The 20,911-nt window shown below is 33.4% G+C and overlaps 1 protein-coding gene and 1 non-coding gene across 2 annotated transcripts; both read right to left on the bottom strand.

Annotated features, from left to right (window-relative positions):
• Positions 1 to 4,087: 4,087 nt before the first annotated feature.
• On the bottom strand, positions 4,088 to 11,253 carry LOC138320038 (mammalian ependymin-related protein 1-like). Its single transcript, XM_069263128.1, has 7 exons — positions 11,141 to 11,253; positions 10,062 to 10,248; positions 9,210 to 9,244; positions 8,886 to 9,020; positions 7,808 to 7,991; positions 5,876 to 5,963; positions 4,088 to 4,273 (listed from the first exon to the last, which is right to left on the bottom strand). The coding sequence occupies exons 2-7, from the start codon at positions 10,144 to 10,146 to the stop codon at positions 4,204 to 4,206; spliced, it is 597 nt and encodes a 198-aa protein (XP_069119229.1). The 5' UTR covers positions 10,147 to 10,248; positions 11,141 to 11,253; the 3' UTR covers positions 4,088 to 4,203.
• Positions 11,254 to 20,558: 9,305 nt separating this feature from the next.
• On the bottom strand, positions 20,559 to 20,632 carry Trnat-agu (transfer RNA threonine (anticodon AGU)). Its single transcript has one exon. It is a non-coding gene; the product is annotated as a tRNA-Thr (tRNA).
• Positions 20,633 to 20,911: the final 279 nt, after the last annotated feature.

The raw sequence follows: 20,911 nt of genomic DNA, 5'->3' as shown, positions 1-20,911 counted from the left end.
AAACACTTTTCACGTTATCTTTGAACCACTTATTTATGAACAGCATGAAATTTGTAAAACGGTATTTCCGGTATTGAATCACCGAATTACTCCAATTTATATCCGCACTAATCATTAATAATTAACAGATTTTCGCATTTGTGCTAAAATTTGACAGCGCTTAAATATGGACAGTTACAGTCAAAGTCAAAGATGATAAAACTGGGCAAATATAGTAATACATGAAATTTAAGGATTAACTTCAATATGTTTTTCATACTATTGAGATACACACAAAAATCTGAGTGCACTCTTAATAAACCGCTTTCGGTTTATAATGTGAGTACACACAGAATTTTGTGTGTATCTCAATTGTATGAAAAACATATTGAAGTTAATCCTTAAATCTCCATAACATTAAGATATATTCAAACAATTCCTGATACCTTTATCACTTTTACTGATGGACTCTTTTCTTTTATAAATGTGACATTACAAACGGCGATGTCGTGGGATGATAACATAATGCGATGATAACATAATGCAAGTGAGATTAAACTATGTAAAAATAAATGAAACACGTGAAATCAATTCGTTTATCATTAATGCTTCACTTCTAATTGTTTCCAAAATAATACGATAATGATAAAATATTGTTTTACAACGTGGGTTGTCTTACAAAACGTGTGTTTCCGGGCGTCGTTCTAATTACCGCGCAGAAGTTTACTCTCGCTGCTCCAGGCGATAAAACAAATGCAAAAATAACTTTCTTATAATATAAATTTACACAAGAACTCTGTATTTGTTTGTCTTGATCTTAGGCCACCGATATAGATATTCTGACGTTTCAATTGTTAATAACATACTTTTTTCGTCTAAAATCTAGAGGACTGGTTAATTTTATAAAAAAAATTCGCAAAATAATTCACTAATACTTTTTCTCTTTGACCTTTCTTTTTTTCACAGACATTTGTCGATGCATACTTTTGCGAGCGTTATCTTAAGTGACATGGTATCAAAATGAAAGTCAGTTTATAAGAAATAGTTGCGATTTAAAAGGGATTTAATTCGCGAATTGCTTTTCCTACGAATTAATGCTGACATGAATGTCATTGTTGTTTTTTGTCTTGTTTTTGGGGTTGGATAAAGGCCCTATGGGCCTTTTCCAACCCTATTGGGATCGTTGGCAAAATTTGGGAGACAATTTTAGCACAAACCTACAATAAATGAAACGTTACGAGGCAAGATATAGTTCTCTTGTCATAGTATTCCTCTTTGTGCTAAATACACATTTTGACCGATTGTCAGGTATGCATCACAATGAAATATCATAATACACTTATATTGAAATGATTTTTCCGTTTTGACCCATTTATATACATCCTATAAATTTTCTTTTAACACGTTTTTATGTATTAATGCGCTGGCCACCCAATGTACATGTGTAACGGTTTCACACATGTGGTTACTATGGTCTGATTATGTTATATTACAGAGAGCTGTAAAGCCATGTGTTTAATTTTGTTTGTTCTATAAAGTTGGTCCATGTTTACATTTTAATAATACATGAAATATTTCCAAATAATTAGTACATACATGTATATGTAAGCGCTTATATGAAATATTCACTGTGTGACCCAGATTTTGCCACAGGTGCGCTGTAACATTCTTGCAGCCTGGCCCTTATCTGCATACGGTACCTATACAACACGACAGTGCGGCTATAGCTATATAGGTACAGGTACCTCATAAGGTCTGGAATGCATCATCGCCGTGATACGGTTGAAACAAAAAAAAAACATAGTCTGATTAAATGTATATTACTTCTGTATATTGTTTATATTCACTTATTTTATAGTGATTCTCATTGGACAATCCTCATTATATTTATATATATTTTAAAATAGCATCCAACTGTAAAGAGGAATTCCCACACGTGTAGAACACACTGTCGCTGTGTATGGTGAACCAAGGTTCTGAGGTCTTAGGTTATGTTAGGATTTAATTTGTCAGCTATACATAGAAAATGCCATTGGATTGTGTAGATAGATATTTATAAATATATATAATAATGACTCAACAGGTATAAGTTCTGTACTGGCCCCATCTACCTATAAATAGATGTGATTAATGACCTTCTCAGCTTCGGTCACATACGTCTGGTCAATGAATCCCTCCCTATCTAGCCACATGTGGATACATTACACTGGGAGAAAGGGAGGGGGTCATAAATACTCACCTAATTAAAGCACAGAGGCCCAAGATAGGAATCCTAAGAGAAGAGAGAGATGGTGATTAAGGAGTCACAGCTAAATGGAAGCCTAATACTTTACTAGAAATGAGTGGGAGAGGCCTTTTTATACCCCATATGTATTACCATAACCAATTTTGCCATAAATTGGTAACATCAACATCCACAGTTACATCGACTGCCCAACTTTCAATTGAAATTGTCATCGCACCGTTTCACTTAATTGTCCCTTTAAAAGTCACACCCTAAAACTCCTGTCTGTAGTTGAATACATGTAACTCAATTACTGAGTAAACTATAAAATCTGATAGAATTATGTCAGAAATGGGTGTTCAATGTATACCATTTTCCAATCAGATAGATTTATAGATGAAAATACTTTTGAAAAACTAATTATTTTCTATCTACAAAATCCAATAAGCACTTCAGAACGTTCCAAATATTACAAAAACACTATTTGTTAATCTTCTTTTGGTTAAACTAAATTTGGTTCAAAAACTTTTGTGTGAATTCATGATTTTCGTACTGTTGCCTTATTCTTAAAGACGCTCCATCCGCGACAAAGCATAGATGATACTCATCATTTGAACAATAATTGGTGTTAAATCGTATATATACATGTCAATTTAACACACAAAAAATTATTTAAGATAATTAATTTTGCTTCTGGTGCATACGCAATCATTACTTCATTCCATATTGGACATAGTGTTACATTTTCATCTTGAAATAAAATTAGAAGCTCAGACTTTTCAATGGTGGTAGTGTTGTTAAGTTACTTTTAAAAAAGAAGAAAAGTTCTAATGTGTGTGCTCCTGATTTTTATCAAGAAAAATACCATTTGTCAGCGGTGAAGCATCTTCAAACTCCTGTTTTATTATGGTTAAAAATTCTACTGCATGAAGCCATCAAAATGAAAAGAAATGTAAAGACTGCGTCTTTCTGTGCAAAAAAATATATGAATTTATTCAAAGAAATAAGCATATCTGTAATATGGAAAATGTTATCCAACCCCTTCAGTACTTTCAGTACTTTGATTATGTCTTTGGATTTATCAAAGCATTTGTCTGTAGTGGCAGAGTTTTAGTAAATTCTACTCATGCTTTCTTTATTTCACAATGTGTATCCTTTGTGTGACATATATAATGCTATGCCTTACTCAGTATGACATCTTATTTGTTTGATATTAAATGTCACCATCCGGTGGCCATTCCACATAAATCTAATTTTTGTTGTTTATGTGACAAGATGGAGTATGCTTAATTATTTTATTACACTTGAAAACCTATATATTGTTTAATGTGACATTGATAAGATTCATTGCTTGTGTGATCGCTATGTATGTAAAATTTATAGTGTAGATAAGGTAGTGAATCGTAAACGTTAAGCCCCATCGATCAATCAGTATTTACAAAACGAAATGTTATATTGATGTTTAATGAATGTGAATGAAAGAGGTGTAAAAAGTGTAAATCCTGGATATATCGGTAATAAAGAAAGAGAGATGCAAATTCACATTAAATTTAAAATTACTAAATAAGGGAATCGGTATGAGAAAGGAAAATTGTATTGTTAATTACATGATATATTGAACAAAATGTTGGTTTTTGTTCTTGAAAAAAAATCGGAAACTTCATTCAACTTTTATTTGAAACATACAGTTTTGTATAAGAGGACGCCAACCAAAATAAATTCTTACTTGATTGATTGAAATACGTTTTACCCTCCCATCTTCCCATCCGAGAGAAAATGACTTGTAGATCATCGAATTCTTGTTAATTAATTCAGATTCATATCATATTGTGATTACAATGTTATCAAATCCGGATAATTGTCAAATAAAACTGATACCACAACTTCGTAATTCATTTAGATTTTATTGCAAAAAATTAGTATGAAAATATTAATTTCTAATTTATATGTACATCAGCTGCTTGTAAGCAGTAGGAATGTTTCAATTATTATGATAAGATCTATTTGAGGCAAAGCTGTGGGATATCAAACACGCTAGGATCTGAAATACCCACAGTCACTCCTTGATATCTGCAACATAAATACGTGTAATAATTATATTGATAGTGCTTAAACATATGTTGCAATTAATTCAAGATATTTTAATACATTACCATAATACAAAATTCCTCGTATAGCTAAAAATTGTCAATAAGGTGAGATTTGATATGCTAAAACTGAAATTTATTTCAGCTTTCTATTTCGCCAGAACTTTCAACTTTTTTTCAACTACATTTGAACTTCTTCATGGAGCTACTTTCTCTCCTTGGAACTGAAATCATACGTTGCTGGAACTTTAAAGATTAACTTTAATATATTTAATATGTAATGGAGATACACACAAATCTGAATGTACTTTAAATAAACCATTTTCAGTTTATGATGAGAGTACACTCATATTTTGTATCATATCTCCATTACAAAAATATATTAAAACTAATCACTTCAAACTATAATTTCACTTTATTTATGGACTCTTTTCTCTAAGGAATATTTACGCTACCGTTTTAACCTATAAAATATTATGTTATTAATGGCCATTTTTATTTCAATAAAACCACTTCTTTGACCTTCTTTTTTTCATTGCGACCGTTCTTCTAAAAAGTAATGATAGCATAAAAATAAAAGTTAGATTTTAATAAATGATTTAAAATGATTTAAATATGGGAAATAATATCACTAAGGGGGATGGTACAATTCACGAAACTGAAAAAATTTGTTTGAAAGATCAGTGTAAAAGGTCGGTTGGAAATTATATTTGTTGGGAGATCATGTAATTTTCTTCCATACTTCACAGGGATATCCCGTGATTGATAGGGAAACGATATTTTACACAGGGGGTATAAGACAGCTCATACGCGCTAGGCAACTATATAACGTCATCGAAAAATGCAAGGTAACCGCTGCATGTATTGTCGATAACGTCATCAATTTAGATGCATAATCGACGTTCCCGTGATAATGGCGCGTCAAAAACAACAGATATTTCATATTTTCTACTAAGTATGTGAGGAAAAGCCACGGGTTGACATGCTAAAATCTTTAACTTGGGTTGAAATATCCCTGTCCACTCGACGGACCCATGTAAGATTTTCTTTCATACCTACACGTGCAATACTGGCTGGTCTAGGGCAATACACTCATGTCGCCTGAGGCTGTATTGCATGGCTACCCATGCAATAAAGCCTCGTGACGTCACGGCGTCAACAAAATCTGTATTTCCTCGGTAAAATTTTAACATTTTTTTCACAAAATTGACTGGTTTTACTATAAAAGATGCAAGCAACGGAATTTGTGTTGAAAATATCAGGTAATTTTTCATGTATGGAAATTGACTTCCAGTCGTGGATTTCTTCGAATTTATTTCAAAATGGCGGGATATTATAGTTGTAAAATTGCAGTAAAACGTCGTGGTATGAAAGAAAAATACTCTTTCATATGTGGATATAAAGGATAGGGATATTCTACCCTCGGGATCACAAAATGTTGCAAAACCCTCGGCAAGCCTCGGGTTTTACTACATTTTGTGACCCTCGGGTAGAATATCCCTATCCTTCATATCCACATATGAAAGAGTCTTATAGTATTAATCCGTGACATGGTATATATTAGGCAGACTAGCCGACAACTTACATGGTGTGTTGGATTCCCTGATCAGTGGTGTAGTGGTAGTCCCAGATAGGAAAACAACTTGGATGGGACACTAGACTGGTCAGATAACCTAGTAAAACACATAAGAGAAAACTGTATACTTTGGAATTGACGTGAGGGAGAAATTTATGGGAGGAAGGAATATTTTTGCGAAAATATTCCACGGTAACATTTCGTTTATGTATGAAACTATGCTGCAAAACGTAAGCAGGTGTATTTATTGCGGAAATAATAATATACCGAAGTGTTCACAGGTGCTAAATCAAATAATCACGAAAATATTACAGTATAGTTGATATATTTATACATGGCGTCTACATAACAGTAAAAGGTGGTTAGCGAGATAATGTTGTATTCATAAATTAAATCACCAAGAAAACCATCATAATCTTATCTTTCCGATTTCTCGAAACAAAAATACAGATTTAAGTCAAAACTTAGGTTTTCACCGCCGACAGAGTATAAATGATATTCATCATTTAAACAAGAATTGGTGTTTAATCATGTAAATGTATGTCTAGTTAACACAAAAAATAATATAAAATAATTTGTTTTGGCTTTGGTGCATGCGTAATCAGTACTTCATTCCATATAGAATATAGTGCCACGGATTTTTTTCGGGATGCAATTAATTATTTTCCATATTTTTAACTTCAAGTAAAATTAGAAGCTCAAACTTTTCAAATGTGGTAATGGTTTAAAGGGACAATTCACTCACACTAATTCTTTTACATAACCAAGAAGCAAAATATGGCATAAATGTATTGTTCTACATTTCTTATGAAACATATAACATAAGATATTGACAAATTCCACGTCATTGTTTAGTATTTTAAATTGATACCGTAGTAATTACAAATCGTTGATCAATACGATTAAGCAGGTACAATATATACGCTGTACCAATATCCGAGCCAAAGTCACGCACGTTAAACCTATGAACTACATAACCACTGTGGAGGCGATATAATGATTTTTTTAGGCAAGACAATTCACCTAATAAGGTAAAAAAAAATCTGTCAGAGCGATTTGAGCTGTTCTAGACAAAAGTAGCATTACTCTACGAGCGAGGGACTGGGTTCGGCATACAAGATATTCGACCACAATTTGTAATGGCGGACAGCGAGTGAGTTTGAACATTTCACACGCATTTCACCACCATGGGATTTTCTGACATATCACAGTAAAACCGACTGATCTAATTCCCATTAGAACTGGGGGTTTTCCGATATATATACAAATTTTAATGTTCTCGTAGAATGAATTGTCCCTTTAAAGTAAGTAACTCTTGTAACTGAAGAAGAATACTTAATCGTCTGCTTCTGTTTTCGATAGTGAAAAAATACCATATGTCAGCGGTGGATCATCTTTAAGTAATGTGAAAATTAAGTCAGATTTTGAATTCTAGAAATCGGGGCTAGATAAAACCATCTAACCTGCTATTCTTTTCAGTGGTGTAACTATGTGCACTAGTTTGATATATATTTGTTACAGACTATATATTGTTTAGTATTTGTAAACAATAAGGACATTTAAAACAGTTTAAGGCATTGCTAAAGTAATACGATATTGAAAAACATGTTTTTATTCTTAATTAAATAACAAAAATAATATCATTAATTTGGTTGCATAAACATCTGGCTGTAATAATAATAAAATAAGATAGATTTATACTGGTGCTATTGGGTCGGGGAGACGATTTTGTTTTAGAAATAATTAACCACAAAATATTTTATGATTATTGTACGTCATTCTCTCCCTTTTAATTTTTCTCTCTTCTAAAAACATAAACTTCATCTTGTATATATTATGCATCTTGTAAAATTGAATGGGTAATTACTTCAGATAAGTCTGAAAAATTGTGCCCAATACCACTGTATATATTACATACAATGCACAGAAGTAACCACTGACCGTCTGGTAATTCTGTGTAGAAGTTATAAACTGTCATGTATTCCCCGGGGATACCCTGGCCTCCTATCGCATATCCCTCCTCATATGTCGTGTTGGACATCGGAACCCCTCGGGGTCTAAACACTCCGGTAAGGTTTGTGATCGTGCATTCCTGGAAGAGCCGGTTCACCTCGTACATTTTCCTCTGAAATAAAAGCAATCCTTTAAGACCCAATTTAATTTAATAATTAAAATATTTATAAAATAGAGAATGTTTCGTTTAAGGTTTCTCTTTCCCCAAAACTTTCCATTCATTATTGTAAATTAACAAATTTCTGACGTATACGATTTATTTTTCATGGTTCCATTCCGTCAATATTGAAAAATAGAAAACATGGAACGTGAAAATAAACAGAAATTTGCAGATATCAGGAAATTTTTTGCATTATTGTTTAAGATATATTAAATCAAACAACTTTTTTATTCAAAGGTAAAAGAAATTCAGCTTTTGCCTTTGAATCAGTACCGCCAACGTGAATATCGTAAACGTCTTTTAGACATTGTGACCAAAACAGAGAGCTAACCAGACGAAATAAATCCCTACTTTCATAATGCAGAGGGGCACACAGGGAAAGGGAATGACTTGTAGTACAAAGACAATAGAAAAATGCAGTAAGCTACTGCCAAATGTCATTGATAAATTTTAGCTTTCCGTGATAGTATCAAAATCCCTTATTTTACAGACTATCTAAAATAGACTATTTTAAGGATAAAAAATAAGCATATTAGAGTAGAATGTTTTGAAAAAGAAAAACAATATATTTTCTATTGTTGATAGTTAATGTGAATTATTTCTTTTTACGAATTCGAAACATTATTTTCCCAAGGTTCTCAAAGTTATTAAATCAAAAAAGCAAAAGATACAGAACAGATACAGTTCTTGTAAAATAAAAGTTTGGAAGCCAAGAGCAAGGACTAGTCGAATATAACCACCATACAATGCTAAAAATAGGGTGAGACCAACATCAAAAGAAAAAAAATGCTTTCTATGAGCTTGTTCATTTAGTTATGTAAAGCATTTTTCTTCTACACAAGGTACCTCTTTCCACAATATGAGTGTATCGATATGGTCGTGTTCTGCTGCGACGTCAACTTCCGCCGATCGGAACTCCCTCTGGTTAACGGCATCGTAACTAAGGTTACGCCACTCTGTGTATCTCATCATAACGTTTTGCTAGTAACAGAAAGAATATAAAGTTATGAAGGTATCCTAAATAATGGAATGAATGTGAATCATAATGAAATTCAATAATATCAAATAAATCACTTATATCAAATAGACCTCATTCCATGTCATGACATTTAAAGGAATATAACATATTTTTTTTCAAATTAATAGAATGTCAGCCATTTCTATACATACCATATATACTTGGGCTTCCCATTGTGTTGGTGAGCCTAAAGAGAGAGAAATACATTTATTTTTTCTTTAAATATTGTGATGGAAAATTCAGAAAAAATATCTTAATAACCATATATTCGAGGAAACAAATGGTGATAACGGATCTCGAGTTTCCTTTGTTAGTGTCATCAACGGACCTCTTCTTTTCATATACCAAATATCCAATATTTTGTTTGATCTTGTATTTAAAGATGAATAAAATACTGTTTAAACTAATATCAAACACACGTGCAGGTCGTGTCGAACGTCAGCCACGAGATTCAATTCGGAATCCGACAAAACCCGAAGTCACTGAACATGGCGGTGATTGAAGGCGCTTTATTCAAAACCAGGAATATATGAAACCTATATTTCGACTCTCTTATAGGCCAACATATGCTTTTGGAGAGCGAAATCATCAAGTTACATATCAATGTTTAAATATCAAATGTTTGTGTTACATATCGTTACAATGAAATTAGCAGCAAGATAACTTTAAGGGACATAAAGGAGTTGATCGATTCTGTTTTGAAGGATATCACCATCATTACAACACATATTAGTTGCTGGTCACACCTTTGCATTAAATACGTGATCTGTTAGTAGTCAATCTATGTAGATAGTAGTAAATTGAATATTTCATTCTACCATATCAAACTAATTACTGTGGAAACTGTCTGGAAACATGTAAATTACAGAACGTTTTTCATACATTCCTAAAGGTATATTCTTTTTATTATAGCTCTGTTTTTAAAGGTTGAATGGTAATATGTTGAAATTGTAAAGGATAGATCATTCTATCATAACAGTTTGTTTTAAAACAACGTTACTTACGACACGGAACTGGATAGCTTAGTTTTCCACAGACAAACAAACCAAATAAAATGTTGATCACCGTTGCAACAAATAGTTTCCTCATCTTTCTGTATAATGGAAATCAGTCTATGTTCAAAACCAAGTTGTCTTATGAGGAACTACATCGATAAGGGGGCCATGCGGGGGTTGACTCAAACACTATGATCTATGAGAAAAGAATATAATCATACAAAACGATAAATTTCAATGTAGTAAATCTAAAGAAAATGAATAAAATTTACCATATAATTGAAGAATTTCGCATTATATGATATGACTAATTTAATTTTGTGAACCCCTTTGGTTCCCAGAACTTGACCTTTTGCGTTATCGGGTATATGGTATTTCAGGTTTGATATCAAGGTGGCATCTCCGCAGTTGAAGTCGAAAATCAATTCACGCACCCCTAGACTGACCACCAGTCTCTAGAATATTAAAAATATCACTAAAAATCTGGTTTGATAATTTCTGTCTCTGCGATATGTTTCAATCTAGGGAGAGATTATTTAGTATTAGATTTTAGCTCAGAACACCTTATTGATAACTATTTATGGGCCAGTCTAGCACCTTAAACATCCTCGCAATAACAATGAAATATCTAGTCTTTGTTTATACCATGAAGATGGGCCACATATGCAACTTCAAGTTTCAATATAGTCGCATGATAAATAGCGTATAAAATAAAAACAATAGTCCTCACCAGTCCATATATAGCACCAGATAGATTTAGGGTATTCATTTTGTAACCATTGAATAGTGATAACATTATCCCATAATTGGTCTTTACTTAAGGACATCGGATCACAAAAATGGATTAATTCTTTTAGAATCTTTTATTGTGATCAAATGAATTTACGATACACCTCGGGAACTTATAAAAATCAGCAGTACATAATTATATCTTAACCTCGAGCGCTCGTTCAAAAGATACAAAAGATAGCAGTGCTGTGCACTTATATCTATATCGATATTACGAAAAGATTTGATGACTAAATATATAATTTACAGTAAAATCCACTTATTATCTCAACAAATTGTACAATGAAACATATACGTACATTAAGAAATGATAGACTCCGACAAGAATTTTAGAAGACTTATTCGTCTATATTATCGTCTTTATCATTGGTTTAGAAGATTTCGTCTTTATTTCTCGAGGATGACACGCGTTATCATACATCAGTGTCTCACATGAACTGTATTATCTACCCCTCCTTCATATCTAAGGTAGACCGCTCGTCAAAACCACACGGAAATGTGATCCTATTATCTTAAATCGGTCAGGTCTTTACAACACAAACAGGATATCAGAACTTAAAGTGATTATTGTTGGGGTCATATGCTTTCTTATCGGTCCATTAAAATAAGTTTCAATATTTTCTCCTTATCATAAATAAGTTTTCATTTTTTTCAAAACAAGACAGAAAGAGTCTCCTCTCCAATCCTAGAACGTGAAAAAGAATGTGTTGTTTTAGAAAGAAAATATTTACTTAAAAATGAAATATTAAATTTAGACAAACTATTCTTTAGCCCAAATTCACTAGGCAATGGTTTTCGTTACGATACTTTCCCTTAAACCCTTGGCGCATCTCAGGTCAAAAGTGATCAGAAGTTCATGATTTCAAATTTTGATTGGATGCGGCTAGGTTCAGCCGACCAATGAAAACGCGTTTTCTATATAACAACAGCGAACACACAGAAGTTATGACAGTAAGCCACGCCATGTCTGTTAACCACACCTTCCAGGAAAGTCATATTTACTGTTTCATCAATTATTATGTTAGTAATCGGATACATTTCCCTCCAAACAGATAGTAAATGTAAATAGTGCGTTGTTTCTGTTTCACAAAGTCAACCCAAATAACTTGACTTCGGTCTCGTTAAAAAATTGGCCTCTAAAGCATGAAACACAAAAATTGGTCTCCTATCCAAATCCAAATGAATTAACAAATACATGTATGCTGGGTGCTGCCATTTTCTCAATCCATAGCTCACTGAGCTTTTTCATAGGTTGCTTATTATGTAAAGTCAATGTGCGCAACTGCGACAGCAAGTGGCGCAGTGCGGAACTTCAATTGTGAGGGTCAATAGTGTCTTAAATACATTATTTCAATCTTTGTTCTGTAGCGGGATTTGACTGGTGTTATCTAATATCTAACAACAACACGTGATCAGTATATAAGTTACGTGATGTTTATTTTATGATGGCCGCCTAAACATGTGTTCGGAACTCACGCGATCCCACGATACCTTAGTGAGTCAAGAGGGATAACTCGCTTGGACTTAATAATGTGGTAGCACTACACTTATCATATAATTAGTAACCACACATATCTCTACTAAACTATATAAGAGAGATGTAACACTTCATCTTAACCAGAAGGAGATGAATCTCTTTATGTGCCAAGGGGTTTACAATGTATTCCTTCACAGTTTCATATAGGAGAAAAACTTTGATGAGTAAAAACGTTTAGTGATTAACAGATGGTATGGGTAAAATATTTGGGAACAAATGTTTTGAGCAATACATTGATAAAAAACAACTAGTAAAATTACTTATTTTTCATGTTTTCAAAAATCACATTTAAGCAGGTTGATCAGAAAAACTGGTTATACACCATGGTAGGATATTTATATTTTACATTTATGCAAAAATAACTTGTTTAACTGATAAACATAAAATAGTAGGAACAAAATCCACATGAACCGGATATCCATCTGCAATGAATATATATGTTTCTGTATATACATATATAAAAATATCAGCTATGTAGTAAACAAATGCCCATTCCCATGAATAAGTTAGCCAAGGTGACTTTCAGAAGAGGCATATGTTTACATGTTTGTTTAAAAATTGTTAGATGCATTGTGTGTGCAGTAATTATTCGATACAAATGTAAGAATAATAGGTATCATGATACAATAAGATACACAATGTTTTCATTAAGTGAGTGTAATCATAACTTGCAGCAATTAAACTCACATTTTTAGTTGTAAACACAAGCGTATTTGCATTGTCATAAATATATGTAGCTAGTATATAAAGGACGCAGAGATTCTGAATAATATACCTAATAAAGAATCACAACTCCGAGCAATATTAAATACAAATATCTACAATTGCAACTGTTTCTCTATCGATAAATTAAGTTTGACCAGATCTATTTATTTACCAATAACCTGACTTGAGTGCAGAACTAACCCTATTCAATGCGTATGAATACATGTAAACATTGGCGGTCTGCTGTTGACATTCCGCAAAATCACGTGTCAATGTTTACAAATCACACATGTACGAGTTAATCGAAAACATACAATAAAACATATTTCATTTTTAAATATGTTTTTTGCCATTTGACCCGAATTAGAAAACTGAAATATAGGAACTATTTATTGTGATGTCATGGAGACGTCAGTGACAGGATTAAGCTGTCAGTCAACGGCGCGCTTTTTCTGAATGGCTGTTTCGCACGAAGCACTTCTAAGGTAACACATACATGAAAATATAAGAAAAAACAAAATCTTCTAAATTCAATCCTACACACTGACAGCTTCAGTGTGATTGCGATGCTTTGAAGTCAGCTCATTATATAATCGAGTGGTTCAAACGCTTTTACGATCCGACAACCGTAATCTTTATCCGACAGAAGCTCCGTGCTATTGCCCTTTATTTGCAAGCGTTCAAGTGATTTGGAAAAAACCCAGACTTTCGCCTCACTAACGACACTTAGTCCCCACGGTTCGACCTAATACCAAAATTGTGAATAGTAAACTACAGAATGTTAATTTTAATGAACATATTTGCATTTTTAGAATAATAAAATAAATAATTTAATCAAATTAATGTTCTAAAAGCACGAGACGAAACGCTGGGGCGAATTGAAATTCCAAAACATTAAAAACATAGACATTGCGAACTTACATCAAAATTGTTCAAAAGTATAATACAGTGTGTTAATTTCAATGAATAAATTTGTATTATTTCAATAACAAATTAATCAATTAATAAAATTCGAATCAAACTTAATTTTGAATGTAGAATATTCATTAGCTATGGGTCGAAACGTCTGGGACATGTCGACTCAACGGCCAATTTTGTGGCGAAACGTCTGACATTCATGTTGTCTGCTACACCAGTCTTGTGCTGTACGTTATTCAACTTGATATCAAGATTTTGAGTAGACTAGTAATGTTTTCTGAAAACAAGTTTGTGATTAGAGAGTCAAGTTTATCTCCAAAACGTTCGTTATTGCCCACTGGAAACTTTATTAACCATGATCTGATTATTTTTCCCATTTTTTTTTAAAATAGCTATTTGGCTCATTCTTGTACAGTTGATCGTAACAGTCTTATACATTTTCCCACTCTTAGTGTACCATTGGTTAAAAATCCTTCGTTGAAGCGCTGAATACAAACAAATCAAATTTATCCACCCTGCATGTAGGGCGTTAGAATTGTACCTGCTGCCCCTATTGCATGACCGTAAAATGCGACTAAATTTAGGATCTTATCTTTTCTTTCTTCCTAACTTACTTTTTTCTTCCTAACGTCTCCCTTGACACCACCTCACTTTTGGCCTTTGGTTGAGCGCTCGCCGCGGTGAGGAAGGCTCTTGGTTCTGTCCCCTGGCCGAGTCACCAAAGTCTATTAAAGTGGTAGTTTCTGCTCCCGCTTAGCGCTCAGCATAATGGGAATGGGACGTTTGTTTCGCCCGTTGTCAGTATAATGTGACCGGGTGGGGTGTGTTGCTTGGTGTCTTTGGCGGAATACGTAGTGCTATAGCACTATAAAATATAAAAAGGGCAACAGTTCCACTATACAAGAAGATGCAACACGAATATTCACGTACCACAGTCTCCCAAAAAACGCACCTCGCACACACACACGCAACACACGGCATACATGGGAGGCCGTCCTTACATGACACTGGCTGTTAACAGGAAGTCAATTAATCAAACAAATGATCCACCCATGCAGGAAAAAATGAATGTCAATCATGATCATGTTTATTCCAAAGAGTATGATGTTATTCTGACAAATCACAAACCATGTCAACCAACTCATTTTGGTTGATAATGTTTATTCCAAAGAAGTTGAACGATTAATCTGACGATTCACAAACCATGTCAACCAACGCATCGCATAGTTGATGTACCAAATGATGGGAATTGTTTCTTTTCGTGTGTCAGGTATTAATGCATGGGAATTTCAATCACTCAAATGACCTTAGGCTCTTGATTTGTGAACATATATACAACAACTGGGATTTCTTTAAGGATTATGTTTCTCTTCACCATGACATACACACACAAGAAACATACCGGACTGCAATGATAAACAAGTGTTGGTGGGCAACTAACGACACCAGTAAACCGTTTAATGTACGGATATATACTGTATAATCAGCACTTGAATGGTTAAAAAAGCACAATCCATCCAAGCACCTTGGTAAACGAATATAGTTTGTGTCATACGGTTGATACACCTCTTACAAGGACTGGATCTCAGGATATTCAACGTTTACAAAGGCTGTGTGAAGAAACCAGGAATCAGAATTATGAAAATTGTTTTATCAGGAAGCTTTCCATGCCTTGTTAATGAAACCTGAATCCCATTCTATTGACAGCGTCATTGAAGAGTAAACATATGTCAAAATTTTGTAGATATGTACTGTGTGTACACCTTCTGTAAAAGAAGGTCATCTTGCACATTTTGAAATTTATTGTTTTTTATTTTAAGAAAAAACTTTCTGTCAAGTTTATCTGTCGTCAGGTTTGGGACTTCATACTATGACAATATTCACTTGTGTCTTATTGTATAAATTCTGTCAATTTGTATATTTGGTTACTCAAACATCTGACTGTGCCCTTTAAGGCATTGCCTTTAGTCATATTAATGATAAACTCATATCACCTAGTGAGTAAGTAGGAAGTAGGTGGCTGCATTTCCATCTCAGGTTTAAGGAAGCTTAAATTAAATTCAATTAACCTTTTATGACATATATATTGTACTGTATCGTTATTGAATAAAATAAAATATTGTTTAAACCAAGGAAGCTTACTTAAAGCGAATAGTCGGGCAAGTGACTGTAAAATCGGTAAAAATGGTATTAATATATCCGGGATAATTTCTTATGAATTAGAAAAATAAAACTTTCCGTCAAAATCGCTGTACATGCGAAGAAAATAATGATATCTATGGGAATCCTAAAAGTCCTCCCGACCGGCTATGAGTGCAGGTCAATCTTAACGCATGCGCAACATCCACCACTCTCCGTAGTAAACAAAACATGGCTACCGTAGTTTTGAACCAAAAGGTTTCCGCCAAAACAACCAACTGACTCACCTAAATTGCGAAAGGAAAGGCAATGGAGCAGCGACAATCACAACAACTGACTCGGTAAACATTACGACGCATGGAGAGTGTTAATACAACTTGCTATAGTGAAGAGAACGGTTCAAACGAGCACGCGGCTCCGGACCGCTACTGTACGTACCTAGGCCTACTACCCGGTACTCCCTGCTCAGCTGATAGTGAGTGAGTCTTCGTATTTTGATCATTATGTAAATAGTCCCTAGCAGTATTTTTTCATAAATGAGTGGTCACATATGGTCACATGTTTCATACCTGTTCCCCAATCGCGTAAAACGTAACCCTGGGGTAAATAGCGGTTCTTTCGTGGGGCCTCTTTAGGGGTAATGAATGCCCTGTATATTTTATAAAATGTACCGTTGTAATGCATGTACAGTTAGAATGTAACCGCTAGTGCATTATCAAGCTAAGATTTGTTTCAATTAATCTATAATATTATGCTACCGGTCAATTCATACAGTTCTGATGTATATATTTATAGATTTTTAATTTGTAAATTTTTGTTCTGTACATGTTCTGGTACACATTGTATATAGGATTTACATTGTAGGTTAATTGGTAAAATTGTATTGTATATGTTCTGATATACACATATACATGTAGGTTTTAGCTTGTTCTTTAGATATATTTGGAGGGCACATACAGTATTATGTATTAGGTCATAATAATAAATAGTGTTTGTATATTTATTACAACTGTACCTGGTTCATGTGTATATGACAAACTTTACAGAGTTGAAATGTACTGCAGCCATGTATCATTTATAATTATTCTGAATTTTTGTTGGAACTATAGATAATGAATTTTGTATCTTTTTTGAAACAATATTTGATTCTATCAAATGCATCAGTGACACATTCACAACTTATAAAATGTTTTCTCTAAAATAAAAAAAAAACCTGTAGAATTAACCTACATTTATTCATTTATATATATTTGAAATTGATCATTTCAATTTTTGTCATATTCAACAGATATGAAAAATTGTTGGTTCTTTTTTTCAGGCACCATGCATGCATAGTGACATGAATACAGAAAGTTCATCCCTTGGACCTGTATACAAGTGTATGTATACATATGCATACAATTAGCATCATATGAAGACTGAAGAATGTTGATATGAGTGCTCTTGAAAGTAAACTTTTCCAATATGGACTTAGAAGATCATGAACAGAACATTTAAACAGTATTAATTTATTAAATGTTCCTTTCAACTGTAATCATTAAATAAAAATTATGATGCAATACTTTTTCATTGTTTAACTTTGTAGAAATATTTGTTTATATTAGTCCTCTAGATCCAGTGATTATAATTCTTGCATCCATATGCCGGCCCATTTGTTTGTCAGGGCTTGTGAGATAGCTTTTCAATTACTTTTAAAATATAAGGATTTTTTTTTTAAAATATAGCAATATAGATACCATTGTCTTAGCATTTCTAAATTCTACTTTACAAGAGAGTAGACTCAACATATAAAATAAAACCATAAAACTAGCAAGTTATCTGAAATGTTAAAAATCTTTTTGTCTGAACCAAATTTCACATTTATTGTCTATGTGTAACTTGTACATAGACCATTTATGTATTAATACTGTAGTAACAGTGATTACAAACACATAGACTAAAATGTAGTATGTAGTACTATGTACATCTGTCTTTGATTTGAGTTCTAAACAAAAAAGTGGTACCTATTGGGAAGTTGTGACTTGGGCGGAGGGTGAAATACAGAAGAAATAGCTACACATGGAAAAAAAAAAAAGATATACAGTACCATATGGATTCAAAGTTGCTCCAAAATCAATGAGACTAAATAACCAAAAAAAAAGCCATGTAAACCCCAAATATGCAATGACCAGATCAATGATAAAGCACCCTTCCACTTCCAGTTATCTGTAGCTATTTCTTCTATATTTCAACCCCCCACTCAAGTTACAACTTCCCAACCTCATGATTCTTCTGTCTTTTAGCCCCCCCCCCCCCCCCCCACCCCCAACACACACATACCTGATTGATTGTCATGTTATTTCAGGTTCCTATTCAGGTATTATTCCTAAAAACCAAAAAGGGTATACACACTGTGTACTCTCAAAGGAGGGGAACCACTTCATTCAAAAATGGAATTTACAATTTCATCTTAATTTTGAAATTTTCAATTTAATTATTAATTACTGGACTATTAAAACAGTATAGAACCCCTCGGCTACAGACAAAGTACTGTGGTACACATTTCTCTTAATTAATTACTTTTCTTCAACTCAATCATCTTTTTCTCCAGAGCACAAAAAAGAACAGGAAACAACAGAAAAGGAAAGTAACATACATGTAGGCCTATATGTTTTCTGGAAATATATATGATGTGTTAATTCTCACAGCATAGGCCTACATGAATGTGAAGAATTAAATATTATCAATGTTTGAGAGAATTTCCTAGTTGTAATTCTATAGCAGCTACATGGAATGTACGTTTACATATATACATTGTACGATACATATACATCATAAAAGTTTCTGTCCTTCCAGCTGGACATTCATGTCATCTCTCTCCAGAACTCAAATATTGTTTACAAAAAAAAAAAAAAACAGAGTCATAGATAATTTAATTAAATCTCTGCAAAAAACTACACGAATAATTGAACACATATATTGTACTTGTAAAATATCTATGTATGAGCTAATTTATTTTCACGTCTTTGACAGCTACATGCATGGACGTTCTATGGAACGTTTTCGTGTGGTTTTAAATGGGAAATTATGTTACGATTATTTGTACTTAACCTTCATGATTCGGTTGATGTAAAATACGACGAATGCAATGCTGCAATAATTGCCCCTTGCCGGGGCCCCATCTCTGCATCGGCCGAATATTTGTGTCGATTTCCATGTACAAGATGCTTTTATCGAAAAATTATTACAAAGCATTGTCAATAATGTAAGAATACTTCATTTGCATCAAATGTATCATCTCAAAACAACAATTTGCATGCCGCATTAGTGGTTTATCACACGAAACGAAACCGACACGACTGAGAAACACATGTCCATGTTGACATTTCCACGCAGCCTCGTTTTCAAAGAGTTTGGCGAATTTATATTTAGAACTGTGCTAAATTTACACGGGGCTTCCCCAAAATTTCAATGGTCAAAACTGGACACCTTAAGCAGAACTTGACCATCATTATGGTATACAATGACTTTTGGAAGGCCAAAGAACGCATTTAGACTGGTTTCCTTTGCCCGACTATTCACTTTAACAAGAAATTACTTCTTTTTAAACTTCAGAATATTTTGTCTGATGTTCTCCAGAAATATTGGCATACAGATATTGTTCATAAATTTAAGTCATATAATTATATGTAACCATTAATCTGCCTTTCATAATACTTCTTCTTCTATACAAAGTGCTAATGCTAGTGTATCGCAGGTGTCTGGGCTGGGCCACTTCTCCTTTTTTATATAAATAATATTACTGACATATAGTCTTGAGTGTCTGTCCCGGACTCTTCACTCACGATTTTCTCTCTATCAACTGTTGAAATTGAAACAACTGTCAACCAAGACTTACAAATAAAGTATAAGCTTAAGCTTGGCTTGTTAAATTTAATTCAAGCAAGATTGAAACGCTACTCATTTCAAATTCTGATTATTATTATCATCTTTAGTCCAATAATTAAAGGCCCACTACCTTTCCGAAACGGCTTTTAATTCTTAAAATGGGAATGTGAAAAAAGATCGATAATTTTGTAGAGTCCTTAAAATTATTAACTTACCGTTAATACTACATTTATCATCCCCTTCTGAACGATTTGATTAAAATAAATAAAATGTTTATTTTCATAACGCGGGTCGTATTATGTTTCCCGCCGTCGTCCTAAATACCGCGCGGTAGTTGACTATCACTGCGCGCAGACGGCAAAACAGCGAATTGACTCTCCACTGTTTTCATATAATACGCAGGCAATCTTGCATATGTTTGGTGTCGTAACCTTATTTTAGATCATTGGTATGCATTTTCTGGTGTTATTAATGTTTTTAAGAAACCTTTATATTTTGCTCCGGAAAGGTAATGGGCCTTTAAAAATATATTCCACCAAAATATAAAAAGCAGGCTCCAGAGGGAGTCGAACCCTCGACCTCCAGTTTACTAGACTGGCGCTCTAACCAACTGAGCTATGGAGCCGAACTGATCGTAAAATGAATTTTCAAAAATCTCAAATGAACGCATCTGTACCTATTATTTTTCCCTCTTTAACTGTCATATTAAAACTTGACAAAATTGACAAAACTGGCATTTGAAATTTTCTAAAGACATTAACCACAAGATTAATTTTATTTCCTTTCGCGGGACACAAATAAGTATTGACTAAGCTGCGGTTTAGTTCGCAGGTATTGGTTTTAGGTTACTTGTCTTAACATAGACATTCCGGCTATTTACGATCACCAAAAATATGGAATAACC

Source organism: Argopecten irradians, chromosome 3 (genome assembly GCF_041381155.1).
Source record: "Argopecten irradians isolate NY chromosome 3, Ai_NY, whole genome shotgun sequence".
Lineage (NCBI taxonomy): Eukaryota > Metazoa > Mollusca > Bivalvia > Pectinida > Pectinidae > Argopecten > Argopecten irradians.
The sequence above is the reverse complement of the archived record's forward strand: the minus strand, read 5'-3'. Positions and strand labels throughout refer to the sequence as shown.